Consider the following 17982-nt stretch of genomic DNA (forward strand, 5'->3'; position numbering starts at 1 on the left):
ATCTATCTGTGCCTGGACTAAGACAAGGATTTATTCGTGTCAAGTATCCTCAAGAATAACTGTGCTTCATAGACTTTCTGCTTCATTGCATTTTCCTCTGAAGTTTCCTATATACTGCTAAGCTGCGTTTATTATTTGCACCAAGTGTTGTGGACTTGAGTTTCTCTCTGCACCTGTTTGAATCACCGTGTGACAATATAGACTTTACCACTTATAAAACTGTGTCCTGTAGATGTCTTGATCCACGCAAAGAGTCTCCTGAGTTATCCCCTATAATTATTACAGCTGGACTGCAGAGCGAAGGCAAAAGGGCCAACAAGTGCTTAGCATCTCTGGGAACTCCTTCAAGATTGTTGGAAGACCATTCCCGGTGACTACCTCTTGAAGCTCATCAAGAGAATGCCAAGAGTGTGCAAAGCAGTCATCAAAGCCAAGGTGGCTACTTTGAAGAACCTAGAATATAAGACATCATTTCAGTTGTTTCACACTTTTTTGTTAAGTATATAATTCCACATGTGTTAATTCAGTTTTGATGCCTTCAGTGTGAATATACAATTTTCATAGTCATGAAAATACAGAAAAATCTTGAAGTGAGAAGGTGTGTCCAAACTTTGGGTCTGTACTGTATATATCTATTCTATTCTAACCTGTCACGCTGTGGTTTTACTGTAGTTGGCAGATGAATTGCCAGTTTTTCAAAGGACATTGGAGCGTAAAAATTGGACAGTACTTGCATGGTCCATGTGGCGTCCGAGTTTTTTTCACAGCCATAGGCTTGCATTGGCGAGTTTCGGGCAATATATGCATACAATTGCAGCATGCTGAGATTTTATGCATATGTCGAATATGCCCAAGATAAAAAAATGTTGATATGAGCTGTCCCATAGATTAATACTGGGCCGAGGGCTATGTGATGTTTTCTCGCATAGCACTCGGCCGTATTCTACGGTAATGTGACTCCGGCCTAAATCTGTCATACAGCTCCAGAGGTATGGGGCTTTTTACTTGTTGCTCATAGGGTTATAATGCAAATCAGCCTAAAGTAACATCCCCTTGGTAAAAATCATAGAAATTAGCACCAAATAGAAAGGCCCTTAAGGTGAATTTAAAAAAAGAAAAAAAAACCTGATTACTCAAGCAATAGCGCAAGTGAAATATGAGCAAACACTGACATCTTTTGTCCTGGTGACAAGCACTCTTTAAAATGTAGTGAAAGATTTAGTTGTAGATTTTAAAATGTGAAATCCACAATACAAATTGCAAACAAGCTACAACAGATTTATATATTTGTAGTATGCAAAATAAACAAAAAACAAAACTAAAAGAAATCTAATTTAAATATAGAATTAATACCCCTTCCCTGCTAGCCTTGCACTAGACATAACAGTAGTATTTTGTCTCATGAGCCCCTGAATCATGTACTGCCACAACGGGGCTGAAGTTATTCTTTAAAGGATTTTACAATCACGTACTTTCTTTCTTTCATATTCTACTGTAACATTTGCAGTATCAGTTCCATCTGGCAGGAAAGGAGGGCTGTCATCTTCATCATCTACCGTGATCCGGAATGACTCCATGACCTCCACCGCTGTGGTGCTGTTTCGTACGATGCATTCAACTACGAGATCATACTGCTCCCTCTCTTCTCTGTCCAAGGGATGAAGCAGGACAACTTCAGATGTGACAGGATTGTACTGGAAAGGGAGGTGTTGGTCTGTATAGGAAAGGCAAAGTAATTATACATTGGGTATATTCCATTACATTTCTGGATTCATATCTATAGAGGGAAATTTTTAAGAGGCTGTAAGAGCAATCATGGCAAAGGACCTTCCACATTCCAACAATCAACAAGTCTAAACGTTCCCTGCTCCTCAGTCCGAGAGCCACAATAACCCTGTCTATCAGGAGCACAGTCCCTTCCTTGCCTTCTTCCTGGTCTATGGAGATTAGCTTTGAATGAACATGGTACCCAGCTAATTTTGACACAAAATGCCACTTTTTAAAATGGAAAAACCTAGGGCCTGATCAAAGATGGGCTATGCTTGATCTGCTTGGGCATCACAATATGCAGGGGGCTAAGGTATTTAAAAGGAGACTGAGCAAATTAGTAGAATGTAGAATAGTACACCTTATTATCACAAGGCAGTTCAGCTACAACTCTTAGCCTGCATTACAAATTTGCCAGTATTTTGTTGCTTCATCTAGCTGACTGTTCTCCAACATCTAACTGTCAGCGCTCCGCCAGCTCTCTCTGGTCTCCCCCTAGCTGCTCGTAGTGATAGAGATAGGGAGGCAAAGGAGCCTGTGCACAGCAGACTAAAGGGAACTGGTCACACTTTCCCCAATATGAAATAAAGCCACCACCCCTAAATGTTCTATTACCGCAGACCATTGAGCTGTATGTAAGAGGAGAGCAAAGTCCTATAATGAAGCGGCGCCGACACCTATTAGCCTGGAAGTGAAACGTCTACTGGCGCATACACAGCTTAGCTGGGCAGAGCACAGACACCAGCGCAGGCCAGGACAATTGTGTAGCTACAATCGTACCAGGAGGACTGAGGCGCAGAGAGAAGTAAAAAGATGGATGGAACGCACCGCATGCCAGAAGTATATAAGGTGCGTATGGCATATGCAGGGGAATTTGGGGGCTTGGATACAGATTTAATGAACGCCCTCCCCTCAATGGAATATGAGGGGGGGGGTCGCATGATAACAGCTCCCTTAATTCAATGGTTAATCTGTTATTTTGGTATTTTATTTTGGAGTTTTTTGTTAAAAGGGTTAATGAACCAGTGGTAAGCTGTGCTAGGCACGAGCAGGTTTTATCTGGTTCCTTCTAGTTTTTCTTCCCGCATTTTTTTGTTGGTTGTTTTGGTTGGCTCCTGTCAAAAATGCGGGAAGATGTGTGCTATAAATACCAGCTGTTTATGTTATTAGGTCAGTTTACACATGAAGATTGAAGATCCCTCCCTCCCCTTTTTATTTTAGGTTTGTTGTGTCATTTATTTTGTGAGATAATCGCCCGGCTTTCGGGTGGATTTGGTAGAGTTGGATAGGATTTAATTCTTTTCACGGAGTTTAAATTGTGTATTTGTTATGAGTGAATAAATCTTTATTGGAAGTATCTCAAAAATAAACGCCAAGGTCATTTTTATCCACATTTTATTGGTGTTCGTGTGTTTATTTATAGAAGTGTGGAGCTTGTGTTACGATGCCGTAATGCAGCCGTTAAGCTTTAGTTATATTGGGAAAACCTGATAACAGGTTCCTTTTAAACAAAAAGGAGGAAGGAGAAATAAAATGATTAGTGTGGGCACGAGAGAAAAATCTTATACTACTGTAAGATCAGGATGTTACCTGCATTTCAGAGTCTGAAAATTAATGAAGGTTAAAAGACTACAGACTTATTTTACATAAAAGGTGTCAATATCCTTAAATCCAGATCCCTGATTTCAATCTGAAGTGAATGATCTGGTTCTCAGATGGATGTGGTTCTAGGTTTTTCAGTTTTCACATTAGATCTCCTTTGTATTAATTAATAAGGGAGTTATCAACTATATAAAGGTAGGTATTTATATTTTTTTGTGTCAGTGACTGATCAACAAGCAAACAGTGACCCATCTCCTCTCCTGGCACCAATCAGTAATACCGTATAGGATACTGGCTCTGTCCTAAAACAGGATTATGTCCTTCTGTAAATGCGTAAGGCTTCACACTGGTCAGGAACGGAGGCATGGTCATTACCCAATATTAAGGTGTAGACGACACTGATATTTGGACACTGATGAGCTGGGACATATGGATAGAACTGGAAGAATCTGCCCGGTGGTCGGTTCTCTTTGATGTGAAAAGAAAGTTGAGGGTCCCCGAAGCACAAGTCCTTGGGTTGCAGCGCGGAGCAGTTGGGGATTCTGTAGTCTTTAAGTGACAGGCTAATGTCAGCAGATGTCAGGGACTTGTCACAGACTTTATCTTCAGCAGTAGACACCATTACTTTGAATCGTAATATGTATATTGATAGGCTTCCTATAAAAAAAATAAAATGAGGACAGCAATGAAAGTGAATATTCCCATCTATCATAAACTGTTTCAACAAAGCACAAGCTTAAAAATGTATAAAGTTACCATTAAAATTACCCGTCTTGCTGGTTTAATGAATTCTCTAATGCTGAAGGGGTTATCCAGCACCTTTAACTTGAGAGGGGCTACTGGCATGGTGCCAGATATTGGAGACATTCTAATTAATAGGACATGTACCCAATATGTGACAGCCAGGCATGATGGGACAGTGAGGCACTGGATGAAGGTCTTTAAAGGGTCTTCTGTTTTTCGTTGAGAATCCATTGACTTATTATCAAAGGACATAGCTGAAAAAAGTATATGGTGATGACTAGAAAAGTCCTAAGGTTGCAGGTCAATTAGCTCAATTTAGCAAGTGCAGAGAATTTACAGCATCCAAGGTCACACACATGTGTAAAATAATCCAGCAAGGAGCAGGCTAAAAACATTAATTCCCTCACCAGCCAATGATGTACGTCATATGGTGGCTAATGAAGTATGGTGAGGGCTCAGAGGCGGAATTATACAGCGGAGACCACCTGTAATTGGAGCTAGCTCAGATGGCAGCAATTGTGGCAATTTAGGGACCTAGCTGCTGCAATAGGGATATTATTTTTCCTCCATGAACATTGGAAAAAAACAGCAATTTTGACCATTTTTTCCAGTCACCTTGCCTCCATATATAAAAAAAAAAAATAGCAATCAAAAACTATTGGTGCCCATACATGTGCTGATAAAGACTACAGCTTATCCAGCAAAAAACAAGCCCTCAAACAGCGCCACTGATGGAAAAAGAATGGTGTATGTTGCCATAACGTCTTTATTTTCCCAAGTTTAAGAGTATTGAAACTAAATAAATGATCATCTCTGCAATCTTATGGAATCACAGACCAGCACTTTATTAAAAAATAATAATTTAGGGATTTTTCTCCCTCAATTCCACTCCAGAAAGTTTTCTTTAAGCACATGATATGAAAACTACGGCCATGTGAATGGAATGGTGTAATCATTAGGAATTTAGCCCATCCAAAATAAACAGCATGGCGGCACACATCCACCTAACAGATATTAGGTAACACTTCTAATATACAAGCTACATTCCAAAAAAAGTAAGTTATCCCCTAGCCACAGAAACGGTTTCTGGATCAAGGGACTCTGGAGCACAGGAAACGTGCTCTCCAAAATGAATGGGGCGCATGCTGGACATCGTCTCCATGCACCGTCTATGGGACTGCAGCGAAAGGCGAACGCATTGCATAGCTCCCTATGATGGGAGAAGAATCAGCCAGGCCTGGCTACAATTTACACTTACGGAGTTCGCTGAAGAAGTCACTGGTTAAGGTCTCATTGAGATAGAGGATTCCGCTCCGCCCATCCACATGGAAAAAGTGAATGTACTTTGGATTTTGAAGGGTCCTGCAGAGGCTGAAGTGTGGGACCTCTCCCGGGTGGTCACCCAATGCATGGACTTGTAAGAGCATCGAACCAGCAGGCTGGTCTAGGTGTAAACTTCCAGTGAATTTTTTAGGAAAATACAGTCCTGAAGTAGCTGTGAAGACAAAGGCTACACATTATTGTTCACCCTACTAGCATCCCGCTCCTAGAATAACAGATTATGGGCTTGTAATATCAGTGCGAAATCTTTTCTAAGTGTTAGCCGTGTCTAAAATAAAACAGTCTCTTATAAAACACCTGGATTAACCTCACCAATTTATGGAAAACGGAACATTTTCTTGATTTTAATATATTTTTTTAAATCAGCAATTATGCAATTTATTTCAGATACAGTGGGGCAAAAAAGTATTTAGTCAGTCAGCAATAGTGCAAGTTCCACCACTTAAAAAGATGAGAGGCGTCTGTAATTTACATCATAGGCAGGCCTAAACTATGGGAGACAAACTGAGAAAAAAAAATCCAGAAAATCACATTTCTGTTTTTTTATCATTTTATTTGCATATTATGGTGGAAAATAAGTATTTGTTCAGGAACAAACAATCAAGATTTCTGGCTCTCACAGACCTGTAACTTCTTCTTTAAGAGTCTCCTCTTTCCTCCACTCATTACCTGTAGTAATGGCACCTGTTTAAACTTGTTATCAGTATAAAAAGACACCTGTGCACACCCTCAAACAGTCTGACTCCAAACTCCACTATGGTGAAGACCAAAGAGCTGTCAAAGGACACCAGAAACAAAATTGTAGCCCTGCGCCAGGCTGGGAAGACTGAATCTGCAATAGCCAACCAGCTTGGAGTGAAGAAATGAACAGTGGGAGCAATAATTAGAAAATGGAAGACATTCAAGACCACTGATAATCTCCCTCGATCTGGGGCTCCACGCAAAATCCCACCCCATGGGGTCAGAATGATCACAAGAACGGTGAGCAAAAATCCCAGAACCACGCGGGGGGACCTAGTGAATGAACTGCAGAGAGCTGGGACCAATGTAACAAGGCCTACCATAAGTAACACACTACGCCACCATGGACTCAGATCCTGCAGTGCCAGACGTGTCCCACTGCTTAAGCCAGTACATGTCCGGGCCCGTCTGAAGTTTGCTAGAGAGCATTTGGATGATCCAGAGGAGTTTTGGGAGAATGTCCTATGGTCTGATGAAACCAAACTGGAACTGTTTGGTAGAAACACAACTTGTCGTGTTTGGAGGAAAAAGAATACTGAGTTGCATCCATCCAACACCATACCTACTGTAAAGCATGGTGGTGGAAACATCATGCTTTGGGGCTGTTTCTCTGCAAAGGGGCCAGGACGACTGATCCGGGTACATGAAAGAATGAATGGGGCCATGTATCATGAGATTTTGAGTGCAAACCTCCTTCCATCAGCAAGGGCATTGAAGATGAAATGTGGCTGGGTCTTTCAACATGACAATGATCCAAAGCACACCGCCAGGGCAACGAAGGAGTGGCTTCGTAAGAAGCATTTCAAGGTCCTGGAGTGGCCTAGCCGGTCTCCAGATCTCAACCCTATAGAAAACCTTTGGAGGGAGTTGAAAGTCCGTGTTGCCAAGCGAAAAGCCAAAAACATCACTGCTCTAGAGGAGATCTGCATGGAGGAATGGGCCAACATACCAGCAACAGTGTGTGGCAACCTTGTGAAGACTTACAGAAAACGTTTGACCTCTGTCATTGCCAACAAAGGATATATTACAAAGTATTGAGATGAAATTTTGTTTCTGACCAAATACTTATTTTCCACCACAATATGCAAATAAAATGATAAAAAAACAGACAATGTGATTTTCTGGATTTTTTTTTCTCAGTTTGTCTCCCATAGTTGAGGTCTACCTATGATGTAAATTACAGACGCCTCTCATCTTTTTAAGTGGTGGAACTTGCACTATTGCTGACTGACTAAATACTTTTTTGCCCCACTGTATATATTTTTTTGGTTTGGCTAAGGCTGTGTTCCCACGTAGCGATAAAACTACATTTATTTCTGCTGTTTACGCAGTTACGCGGCTGTGTTTAAAAGCTCAAGCAATCTGACTTAACGAAAATGCCTGCCAAACGTTGCTGAACTGAGCATTTTTGTGGCGTGGTTCCTCCCGTTAGCCTTTTATTGGGAGCCTGAAAAAAATGTCATGTAAGAGACAACTGTGTTTTTAGGTGTAGAATCCGAGCATTTCTACACTAAAAGTAACACATGAAAAATGCGGTGTCCAGTCTGCTGTGTTTATTTTATTTTATCACTTTTTTATGCAAAAATGTATGAGCAGATTGATATTCAGTATTTTGGTACGATTATCTGTGGGGAAAAAAAACGCATGTTTAAGCTATGTCCTATTTTAGGACCTTGGCCTTAAAATAATGTCTGTAAAGTGCTGTGGAATTAATGGCGCTATATAAGTGAGTAAAATAAATCAAATAATGTTTCCCCTTGAAAATTCTTTGCACTTGGTTTAATAAATAAGCACTTGCACTTACCAAAAGTGACCAGAAGAGGTCACCGTTTCCATATGAATTGCATTTACCATACAGGAAAGCTATATATCTTTGTACAATGTTAGCCAGTAGATAAAAAAATATTTAGAATTGAGAATCCTCAGTGGCTGATACCTTTCAATGTCTAACTGAAAAGATGGTAAGAAATTGCAAGCTTCAAGACTACGCAGGTCTCTTCATGACGCATAGAATGATACAAAATCTGAAGAGACACATTTATATACAACAGCGCACATGAATAACGCAATTTATGTGCCTTGTTGTGTACAAATATGTGATTCTTCAGATTTTGTATTAGTCTATGCCTCATGAAGAGACCTGTGTAGTCTGGAAAGCTTGCAATTTGTTACCTTTTAGTTAGACATTGAAAGGTATCAACCAACATTCCAATTCCACACTAACAGAAGCCAGAGCAGACAATGTGCAGCCTGGTTTGTGTTCTTGGAGACATTTTTGTTATGTATCATGCTTTCTGATACCTAGATTACAAATGTAAGTGGGTGTTAATTTCTCCTATCGATTGATAGGGGCTGTGGGTTGGTCTAGTTTTACTATAGGTATCTCATCAATTTGTCTCCGACAAGATTCTAAAACAGGTTTTTCACAAAATCAAAAATTGCGCTGACGTTTGTGTTGTATCAGCCCCCTTCAAGGCCGCAGCCGGAGGTAGTCTACCGGAATAAGCGGTGGAACAGGGAGCTGATGAGCCAAAGGACACAGATACTATTAAAAGAGTTAGGGGACAATGCGGCCCACTGCCAGAACGGATTTTCAGCCAGATCGGTCACCAAACATATTGAAAGATAAATTGTCATAACTCTACTAATTGCTGGTGTGACCGGTGCTCCAAGGTTGTGATTGGGATTTGCACATGGATCGTTAACTAACACCTAAAGAAATGAATTCAATGCAATAAAGAAAACAGAAGCCATGGATCAGTGAATAAGTGTCATGAAACTCAGTATAATTCAAGTAAAAGTCCATATTGCATGTCTACATTTTAACATACAAGAATGTCTTATATGCACCATAATAATAATAATAATAATAATAAATCATAGTAATGCCAAGAAATAAAACCTCAAAGAATATAGTGTAAGAATGACTATACTGAACAGCATAGGGCTTTTGGGGAGGAGAACCATCGTCTTCCTCTATTCCCATTAAATAGGGGATGCAGCCACGTGGGCTGGCCACCCTCCGGCAGGGGATATATGGCAACCCTATGATCTTCCTTTATGGTACATATGCCCTTGAAGTCAAGGGCATACATACCATACAACAAACTTTGTTACTTGCTATAAAGTCTAAAGATTTGGGCTACCTGTTCCCTAACACCTTTGTGCTCTTGAGTTCTGAAGCCTTCTGCTTTTCTTCATAGAAGTGAATGGAAATTCTGTCTACTGGCAGAGCGCAACATTGTTAGACGGTGGCTAAAGCAACTAAATGTAGTCAGAAATATAGCACAGCTATTAAGACAAAGCTTCCGGTCTTGACATAGTGAAGATACATTAGAGATTGCCAATATCACACTCTTTACAGAGAAGGCTGGAAAGTATGGGCGAACATTATATTGGAATCCTTATTCTCTAGTTATTTTAAGTACTACCCAATCTAACCTGGTATATACACACCATAACATTGAGATTGTGACGCCAAGAAGGAAAAACCATGGAATTATGGAAATCACAGGATGGATAGACATGTTACCAATATGTAAATGATGAAAACAGATACAACATTTTCAAAACATCTCGACTTGTTTAATATCAAGCATGAGTGTTATGCACAGAAATCCTAACACTTACAGTCTTGGCTGCTATCAATGAGAGGATTAAGGATTGTCTGAGGACTGTTCTTCTGCATTGAAAGCACTTGGGCATATCATCAAGATCCGCTGCTGGCAGCTCCTTTTCTAACAGTCGACCAGTAATGCCCAAGATGTGCTTGATGGAAGGCAAGTTCAAAGATACTGCAGGCCACGGTAGCACATTTAGACCATGCAGGATGCTCACAGAAGGACAATCATATGGATTTGTGTTTTGAAAATGTTGTTTTCATATTTCATCATTTGCACATCATTATCATATCGATCCATCTTGTGACCGCCATCAGTCTACAAGATTTCCTTCTTGGTGTTACAATTTCAATTTGAAGAATGTAAAAGGACTTGATATGGAGCCATCAAACATCTTCCAAAAAAAATGGCCAAGATATTACATAAACCCCATGCTTGTATAGGGACTGATACACCATTATTCTAGCAATAAAATAACTTGTGAAACCCATACAAGTGCCATGAGGCGTAATTAATGCCTAGGTAATGCACCCAGTTGCTGGTGACAATGTTAGACTATGGGTCAGCACCATAACCATCATCACAACCTGATAATGTTCCTGCATGTAAGAACGTGCATTTTATCTCCGGTAAAGGTCAGATGCATGCAGATGGCACAGAAAGGAAAAGGGGAAGATGTGTAACAGTTGTGGGTTGTTTGCTGCAGGAGGGACAGGTGCACTTCTCAAAATAGATGGCATCATGAGAAGATTATGTGGCAATACTGAAGCAACATCTCAACACATCAGCCAGGAAGATATAGCTTGGGTGGAAATGGATCTTCAAAATGGACAATGACCTCAAGCATACTGCCAAAATAGTAACAAAGTGGCCTAAGGATAACAAAGTCAGTGTTCTGGAGTGGCCATCACAAAGCCCTGATCTCAATATTATGGAACATTTATGGGCAAAGCTGAAAAGGCCGGTGCGAGCAAGGCGACCTACAAACCTGGAACAGTTACACCAGTTTTCTCAGGAGGAATGGGACCAAATTCTGACCAACTATTGTGAGAAGCTTGTGGAAGGATATCCCAAACGTTTGACCCAAGTCATTCAGTTTAAGGGCAATATCAGATATTGAGAGAAACATGCATATGTGTCTTTTTACATAGTGTCTGTAAACTTCTGGTTTCAACTGAATCAGCAGACATCATACCCCCAAATATCTACCAGAATCCTGCAATGAACAAACACCACAAAAATATCAGCAGTGAAGAAACTAGACACATATATATATATATGTATATGTATATATATATATATATATACCAGCATCCAGTAATGTAAAATCTGTGCACATAACTACCGTATATATCAGCAGTACTGAATAATTCACAAATGTAGTCAGCATAAACACTGCAGTAATCCTGCATCATCTTCTCCCCTAGATTATAATCAGTTTAGTTACACTAATCATCCATTCCCCACACACCGATTTTTTTTTAAAAGTGTAACTCCTCTTGGAGATAAAAAAAAATATATACTAATGGCCATGCCTTCATAAACAATAAAGTTAACATGAATAGTGTGGTTTGTCACCCTGACAGTGCCTGCCATCACTGACAATGGAGCTGCTCCCCCTCCTTCTTGACGTCACATCACTGCTCAGGGGGCTTCCATTCCAGTAAACCCCCAGAGGAGTCTCGCTCACACTGAACAATCTCTGTTCATCCCACATTAACAGTACCTCCAAAAATAAAATATATTACACTAGAGATGTCCTCTTTTGTGACCTCCACACAGTAGAGAAGTCCCCCATCTTGTGGTCCCCATACAGTTTAATGTCCCCATTGTGGCACTCTTTTCAGTTAATTAAAGGGAACCTGTCACCCCGTTTTTTCGGTATGAGATAAAAATACTGTTAAATAGGGCCTGAGCTGTGCATTACAATAGTGTAGTTTGTGGACCCCGATTCCCCACCTATGCTGCCGAAATACGTTACCAAAGTAGTCATTTTCGCCTGTCAATCAGGCTGGTCAGGTCGGATGGGCGTGGCTTCTTCCCCCAGATATTGCGTAGTTTTCCGTTGGTGGCGTAGTGGTGTGCGCATGTCCAACGTCCCCAATCCTGCACGGGGGGGTGAAAATAGCAGCGATGTCCGTTATTCCATTGGTGGTCGGTGGGCGCGGCCATCTTCCTTTGGCCGCGCGTGCGCAGAAGCGGCGCTCTGCTGGCCGCGGCTTCAGGAAAATGGCCGCCGCGATCTCCATCTGCGCACGCGCGGCATCCCGCGGCCATTTTCCTGAAGCCGCGGCCAGCAGAGCGCCGCTTCTGCGCACGCGCGGCCAAAGGAAGATGGCCGCGCCCACCGACCACCAATGGAATAACGGACATCGCTGCTATTTTCACCCCCCCGTGCAGGATTGGGGACCTTGGACATGCGCACACCACTACGCCACCAACGGAAAACTACGCAATATCTGGGGGAAGAAGCCACGCCCATCCGACCTGACCAGCCTGATTGACAGGCGAAAATGACTACTTTGGTAACGTATTTCGGCAGCATAGGTGGGGAATCGGGGTCCACAAACTACACTATTGTAATGCACAGCTCAGGCCCTATTTAACAGTATTTTTATCTCATACCGAAAAAAACGGGGTGATAGGTTCCCTTTAAAAATAACTGTCTCCGCTCCCACAATGAAAAGCTCCATTTTCCTCTTCCATCTATCAGAGCAGGCAGTGCAAAGCAGTGACGTCACTGTATCTCCTGTATGGAAACGCTGACATCACTAGTTGCTGGCCTCTGATAAGCCGGTGAGCTAGTGGCTCTCTTCTCCACAATATTTTTCAACAGGATGTGCATTAGATGATGCACATCCAGCTGAAATACAAATGGCACCGGCAGTCTCGCACCAGGCCCATGATTATCACACAGTTGTTTGGATTGCTGCAAGTGGCCACTGCCTGCTAGCCAGTGCTAAGTATCCCAATCTGAAATAGGAGCGACTGTATTTTGCCACCCCTGAAGTAGTTTAGACTGCCACCAGAAGCATCTCTCCTCATGACAAATATGGCCCCAGCTGGAAGTTCTGCTTGATCCTACGCAACCTAGCTGAGAGAAAAAGTAGTGATCAGCATATGAAGAGATGATAAGCACAGTATTTGGAATTGTCAGGCGGAACTTCATTTAAATGGTAGCTACACTTAGTTTTGTCTCTTAAATTAGCAGTACAAATTAAGGTAGGAAACTCTATATAATATCTAAAAGGAAAAAAATCCTGCCTCACATAAACTTTGTCTTCCTGATGCACTGATCAGTCAATAAAACTGCTCAAATTTGTCTGCAAATCCATCTGCAGTGAGTGATCAAATGACACCTGCTGTATCTAAAAAGAGGAGAACCTAGAAGAACAGAGAAGCAAAAGTGGACAAGGAAAATTTGCTCCTGATACAGTTGTGATAGAGTTCAGCTACATTTTAAGTGAATTTTAAGCTTTGACCGGTTATGTCAGGTGAAATCTTATAGAGCAAGTTAAGAATAACGAAAAAAGTTTTCATTACGATCGGTATTTTAAAAAAAATAAAATATATATATATATATATATATATATATATATATATATATATATATATATATATATATATATATATATATATATATAAATAACAATTAGAAACTGAAAATTTTTCATTAGTCCATTTTTCTGTTAAATTACAAACTGAGCTACACCTAAACTACATCTGAAAATCAGATCACCTACAAGACAATGAATCACTGCTAAACATGGATATGGTAACAGCAAGAAAAAAAGTTATTCTGAAAATCACAGGATGGATAGATATGTTAAATGACAAGCAAATGATGAAAAATTAAAACAAAAGTTTAAAAAGATCCTGATGTAATCAGTATGGAGTATGAGCGCCACACACAGAAATCCCTGCACTTACACGTCTTGGCTGCTATCAATGAGGCTATAAATTGTTGTGTGAAGAATGTTCCACCATGCTGAATTCAGTTAGGTGAGCAAATCATCACGATACATTGCTGGCAGCTCCCTTTGTAATTGCTGACCAATGACATCATAGATGTGCTTGATGAAAGACAAGATATGCTGCAGGCCATGGTAGCACTTTTAGGCTGCTAACAGGAATATAAGAACTTTGGAGAAATGGATGTACCATTGGTTTCCAGACTTATCACCCATTGAACAAATATGGCATGTCAACGGTCAGCAATTGCAAAAGATGATGCCAGCAATGGATCTTGATGATTTGGCCAAGTGCATTCAGCATGACAGAACATTCCCCAGACAACCATTAATAACCTCGTTATAGCAGACAATGCTGTAAGTGCGGGGATTTCTGCGGCGCTTATACTCAATACTGAATAAGTCAAGATATTCTGAAAATGTTGTTTCCATTTTTACATAATTTGCACATCATTAAATCCTGTAATTAGTCATACTATGACTTTTCCTTCACGTTGTATAGAGAACCTGAGTCAAAGCTACATTAAAACTTTGTAATTTTTATTTCATAAATAGTAAACATACATATATAAAGATAAAAAGAGAGTGACAACGTATATGAGCAAAACACCTGTAGAGGTACATATAAACCCAAAGCTAATTACCATGAGCACCAGGCGCCCAACAAATAGCAGGTAGGGTATAAAGATTGTCCATATCCTATAGTGCTAGCCATAGACCGTGTACTAGCTTTATATATTGTCTTTATATATTGCGGTCACTGTGTAAACATGTGTTAGGTTTTAGATATCCCTGGATGTACACACGAGACTTAAGCCATGGGAGGAACCTACACATACACTCCTCTTATTTTCCTGACCTTTGACCAGGATAAAATGGGACCTCATTACGTATAGACATCTACACTGCCGCACTGTCTATGGCTAGCACTATAGGATATTGACAATCTTTATACCCTACCTGCTACTTGTTGTGCGCTTGGCGCTCGTGGTTATTAGCTTTGGGTTTATATGTCGCTGACCTGTATTTCTACTTACCTCTACATGTTTTTTGCTCAAATACTTTGTCTCTCTCTTTTTATCTTTATATACGTGTGTTTACTATTTTTGAAATAAAAATTACAAACTTTTAATATAGCTTTGACTCAGGTTCTCTCTTTATACAATACTAGCTATTGAACCCGTTCTACGCCCGGGTGGCGAGCATTTATATTGGTATATGGTCTCCATCCTGGTATGTGCTGCTCCATCCTGCGCCCCCATCCTGTCATGTGCTGCTCCACCGTGTCATGTGCTGCTCCATCCTGCATCCCCATCCTGTCATGTGCTGCTCCATCCTGCGCCCCATCCTGTCATGTGCTGCTCCACCGTGTCATGTGCTGTTTCATCCTGCATCCCCATCCTGTCATGTGCTCCCATCCTGCGCCCCCATCCTATCACGTGCTGCTCCATCCTGCGCCCCCATCATTGCGGGCGGCTGTGCTGAGTGCGGGCGGCTGTGCGTGGCGCTGCTGGGTGTGGGCGGCTGTGGGTGGCTGTGCTGGGTGCAGCGGCTGTGTGTGGCTGTGGGCGGCTGTGCTGGGTGCGGCGGCTGTGCTGGGTGCGGCGGCTGTGCGTGGCTGTGCTGGGTGCAGCGGCTGTGCTGGGTGCGGCGGCTGTGGGTGGCTGTGCGTGGCTGTGCTGGGTGCAGCGGCTGTGCGTGGCTCTAGGCGGCTGTGCGTGGCTGTGGGCGGCTGTGCGTGGCTGTGCTGGGTGCGGCGGCTGTGGACGGCTGTGCTGGGTGCGGTGGCTGTGCTGGGTGCGGCGGCTGTGCGTGGCTGTGCTGGGTGCGGCGGCTGTGCTGGGTGCGGCGGCTGTGCTGGGTGCGGCGGCTGTGCTGGGTGCGGCGGCTGTGAGTGGCTGTAGGCGGCTGTGCGTGGCTGTGGGCGGCTGTGCTGAGTGCGGCGGCTGTGCTGAGTGCGGGCGGCTGTATGTGGCGCGGCTGTGCATGGCTGTGCTGGGTGCGGGCGGCTGTGGGTGGCTGTGCTGGGTGCGGCGGCTGTGCTGGGTGCGGCGGCTGTGCTGGGTGCGGCGGCTGTGCTGGGTGCGGTGGCTGTGCTGGGTGCAGCGGCTGTGCGTGGCTGTGGGCGGCTGTGCTGGGTGCGGCGGCTGTGCTGGGTGCGGCGGCTGTGCTGGGTGCAGCGGCTGTGCGTCGCTGTGCTGGGTGCGGTGGCTGTGGTGGGTGCGGCGGCTGTGCGTGGCTGTGCTGGGTGCGGCGGCTGTGGACGGCTGTGCTGGGTGCGGTGGCTGTGCTGGGTGCAGCGGCTGTGCGTGGCTGTAGGCGGCTGTGCGTGGCTGTGGGCGGCTGTGCTGGGTGCGGCGGCTGTGCTGGGTGCGGCGGCTGTGCGTGGCTGTAGGCGGCTGTGTGTGGCTGTAGGCGGCTGTGCGTGGCTGTGCTGGGTGCGGCGGCTGTGGACGGCTGTTCTGGGTGTGGTGGCTGTGCTGGGTGCGGCGGCTGTGCGTGGCTGTGGGTGGCTGTGCTGGGTGCGGCGGCTGTGCTGGGTGTGGCGGCTGTGCGTGGCTGTAGGCGGCTGTGCGTGGCTGCGGCGGCTGTGCTGGGTGCGGCGGCTGTGGGCGGCTGTGCGTGGCTGTGCTGGGTGCGGCGGCTGTGCTGGGTGCGGCGGCTGTGCTGGGTGCGGCGGCTGTGCTGGGTGCGGCGGCTGTGCGTGGCTGTGGGCGGCTGTGCTGGGTGTGACGGCTGTGCTGGGTGCGGCAGCTGTGCTGGGTGCGGCGGCTGTGCTGGGTGCGGTGGCTGTGCATGGCTGTAGGCGCCTGTGCGTGGCTGTGGGCGGCTGTGCTGGGTGCAGCAGCTGTGCGTGGCTGTAGGCGGCTGTGCTGGGTGCGGCGGCTGTGCGTGGCTGTGCTGAGTGCGGTGGCTGTGGTGGGTGCGGCGGCTGTGGGTGGCTGTGCTGGGTGCGGCGGCTGTACTGGGTGCAGCGGCTGTGTGTGGCTGTGGGCGGCTGTGCGTGGCTGTGATGGGTGCGGCGGTGGTGGACGGCTGTGCTGAGTGCGGCGGCTGTGCTGGGTGCGGCGGCTGTGGGCGGCTGTGCTGGGTGCGGCGGCTGTGCTGGGTGCGGCGGCTGTGCTGGGTGCGGTGGCTGTGGGCAGCTGTGCGTGGCTGTGGGCGGCTGTGCGTGGCTGTGCTGGGTGCGGCGGCTGTGCTGGGTGCGGCGGCTGTGCTGGGTGCGGCGGCTGTGTGTGGCTGTGCTGGGTGCAGCGGCTGTGCTGGGTGCGGTGGCTGTGCGTGGCTGTAGGCGCCTGTGTGTGGCTGTGCTGGGTGCAGCGGCTGTGCGTGGCTGTAGGCGGCTGTGCTGGGTGCGGCGGCTGTGCGTGGCTGTGCTGGGTGCGGTGGCTGTGGTGGGTGCGGCGGCTGTGCGTGGCTGTGCTGGGTGCGGCGGCTGTACTGGGTGCGGCGGCTGTGGGCGGCTGTGCGTGGCTGTGCTGGGTGCGGCGGCTGTGCTGGGTGCGGCGGCTGTGCATGGCTGTGCTGGGTGCGGCGGCTGTGCTGGGTGCGGTGGCTGTGCGTGACTGTAGGCGCCTGTGCGTGGCTGTGGGCGGCTGTGCGTGGCTGTGCTGGGTGCAGCGGCTGTGCGTGGCTGTAGGCGGCTGTGCTGGGTGCGGTGGCTGTGCGTGGCTGTGGTGGGTGCGGCGTCTGTGGGTGGCTGTACTGGGTGCGGCGGCTGTGTGTGGCTGTGGGCGGCTGTGCGTGGCAGTGCTGGGTGCGGCGGCTGTACTGGGTGCGGCGGCTGTGCGTGGCTGTGGGCGGCTGTGCGTGGCTGTGGGCGGCTGTGCGTGGCTGTGCTGGGTGCGGCGGCTGTGCTCGGTGCGGCGGCTGTGCTGGGTGCGGTGGCTGTGGTGGGTGCGGTGGCTGTGGACGTAAGTGGCGTAAGTAACAAATAGCTGTGGCATGAAGTGCCACAGCCTCATGGCACAGCAATTTGTTACTTGCGGAGGGTGAGTATACTTACCTGTCCCGTTCCACCGACGCCATTCCGGGCCATGAATATCCCCCTGCTCCCGGAATCGGCGCCTGCGCAGTCCGCGCTTTCCGGCGCCATTTTGTTGAAGACACATTGCAGTGTGTCTTCAAGAAAATGGCGCCGGAAAGCGTGGACTGCGCAGGCGCCTTTTCCGGCACCAGGAGGACAGATTTTCTGT

The 17982-nt window shown here is 45.5% G+C and overlaps 1 protein-coding gene across 1 annotated transcript in view; it reads right to left on the bottom strand.

Moving 5' to 3' along the window:
• Positions 1–17982, bottom strand: part of RET (ret proto-oncogene) — a 148388-nt gene that overhangs the window by 50985 nt on the left and 79421 nt on the right. The window contains exons 2-4 of the mRNA XM_077259378.1: positions 5372–5608; positions 3745–4026; positions 1473–1714 (exon numbers count right to left, since the gene is read on the bottom strand). Of these exons, the coding sequence (XP_077115493.1) occupies positions 1473–1714; positions 3745–4026; positions 5372–5608 (761 nt within the window). The remainder of the gene's footprint in view (positions 1–1472; positions 1715–3744; positions 4027–5371; positions 5609–17982) is intronic.

Source organism: Ranitomeya variabilis, chromosome 4 (assembly GCF_051348905.1).
Source record: "Ranitomeya variabilis isolate aRanVar5 chromosome 4, aRanVar5.hap1, whole genome shotgun sequence".
In the NCBI taxonomy this organism is placed as follows: domain Eukaryota; kingdom Metazoa; phylum Chordata; class Amphibia; order Anura; family Dendrobatidae; genus Ranitomeya; species Ranitomeya variabilis.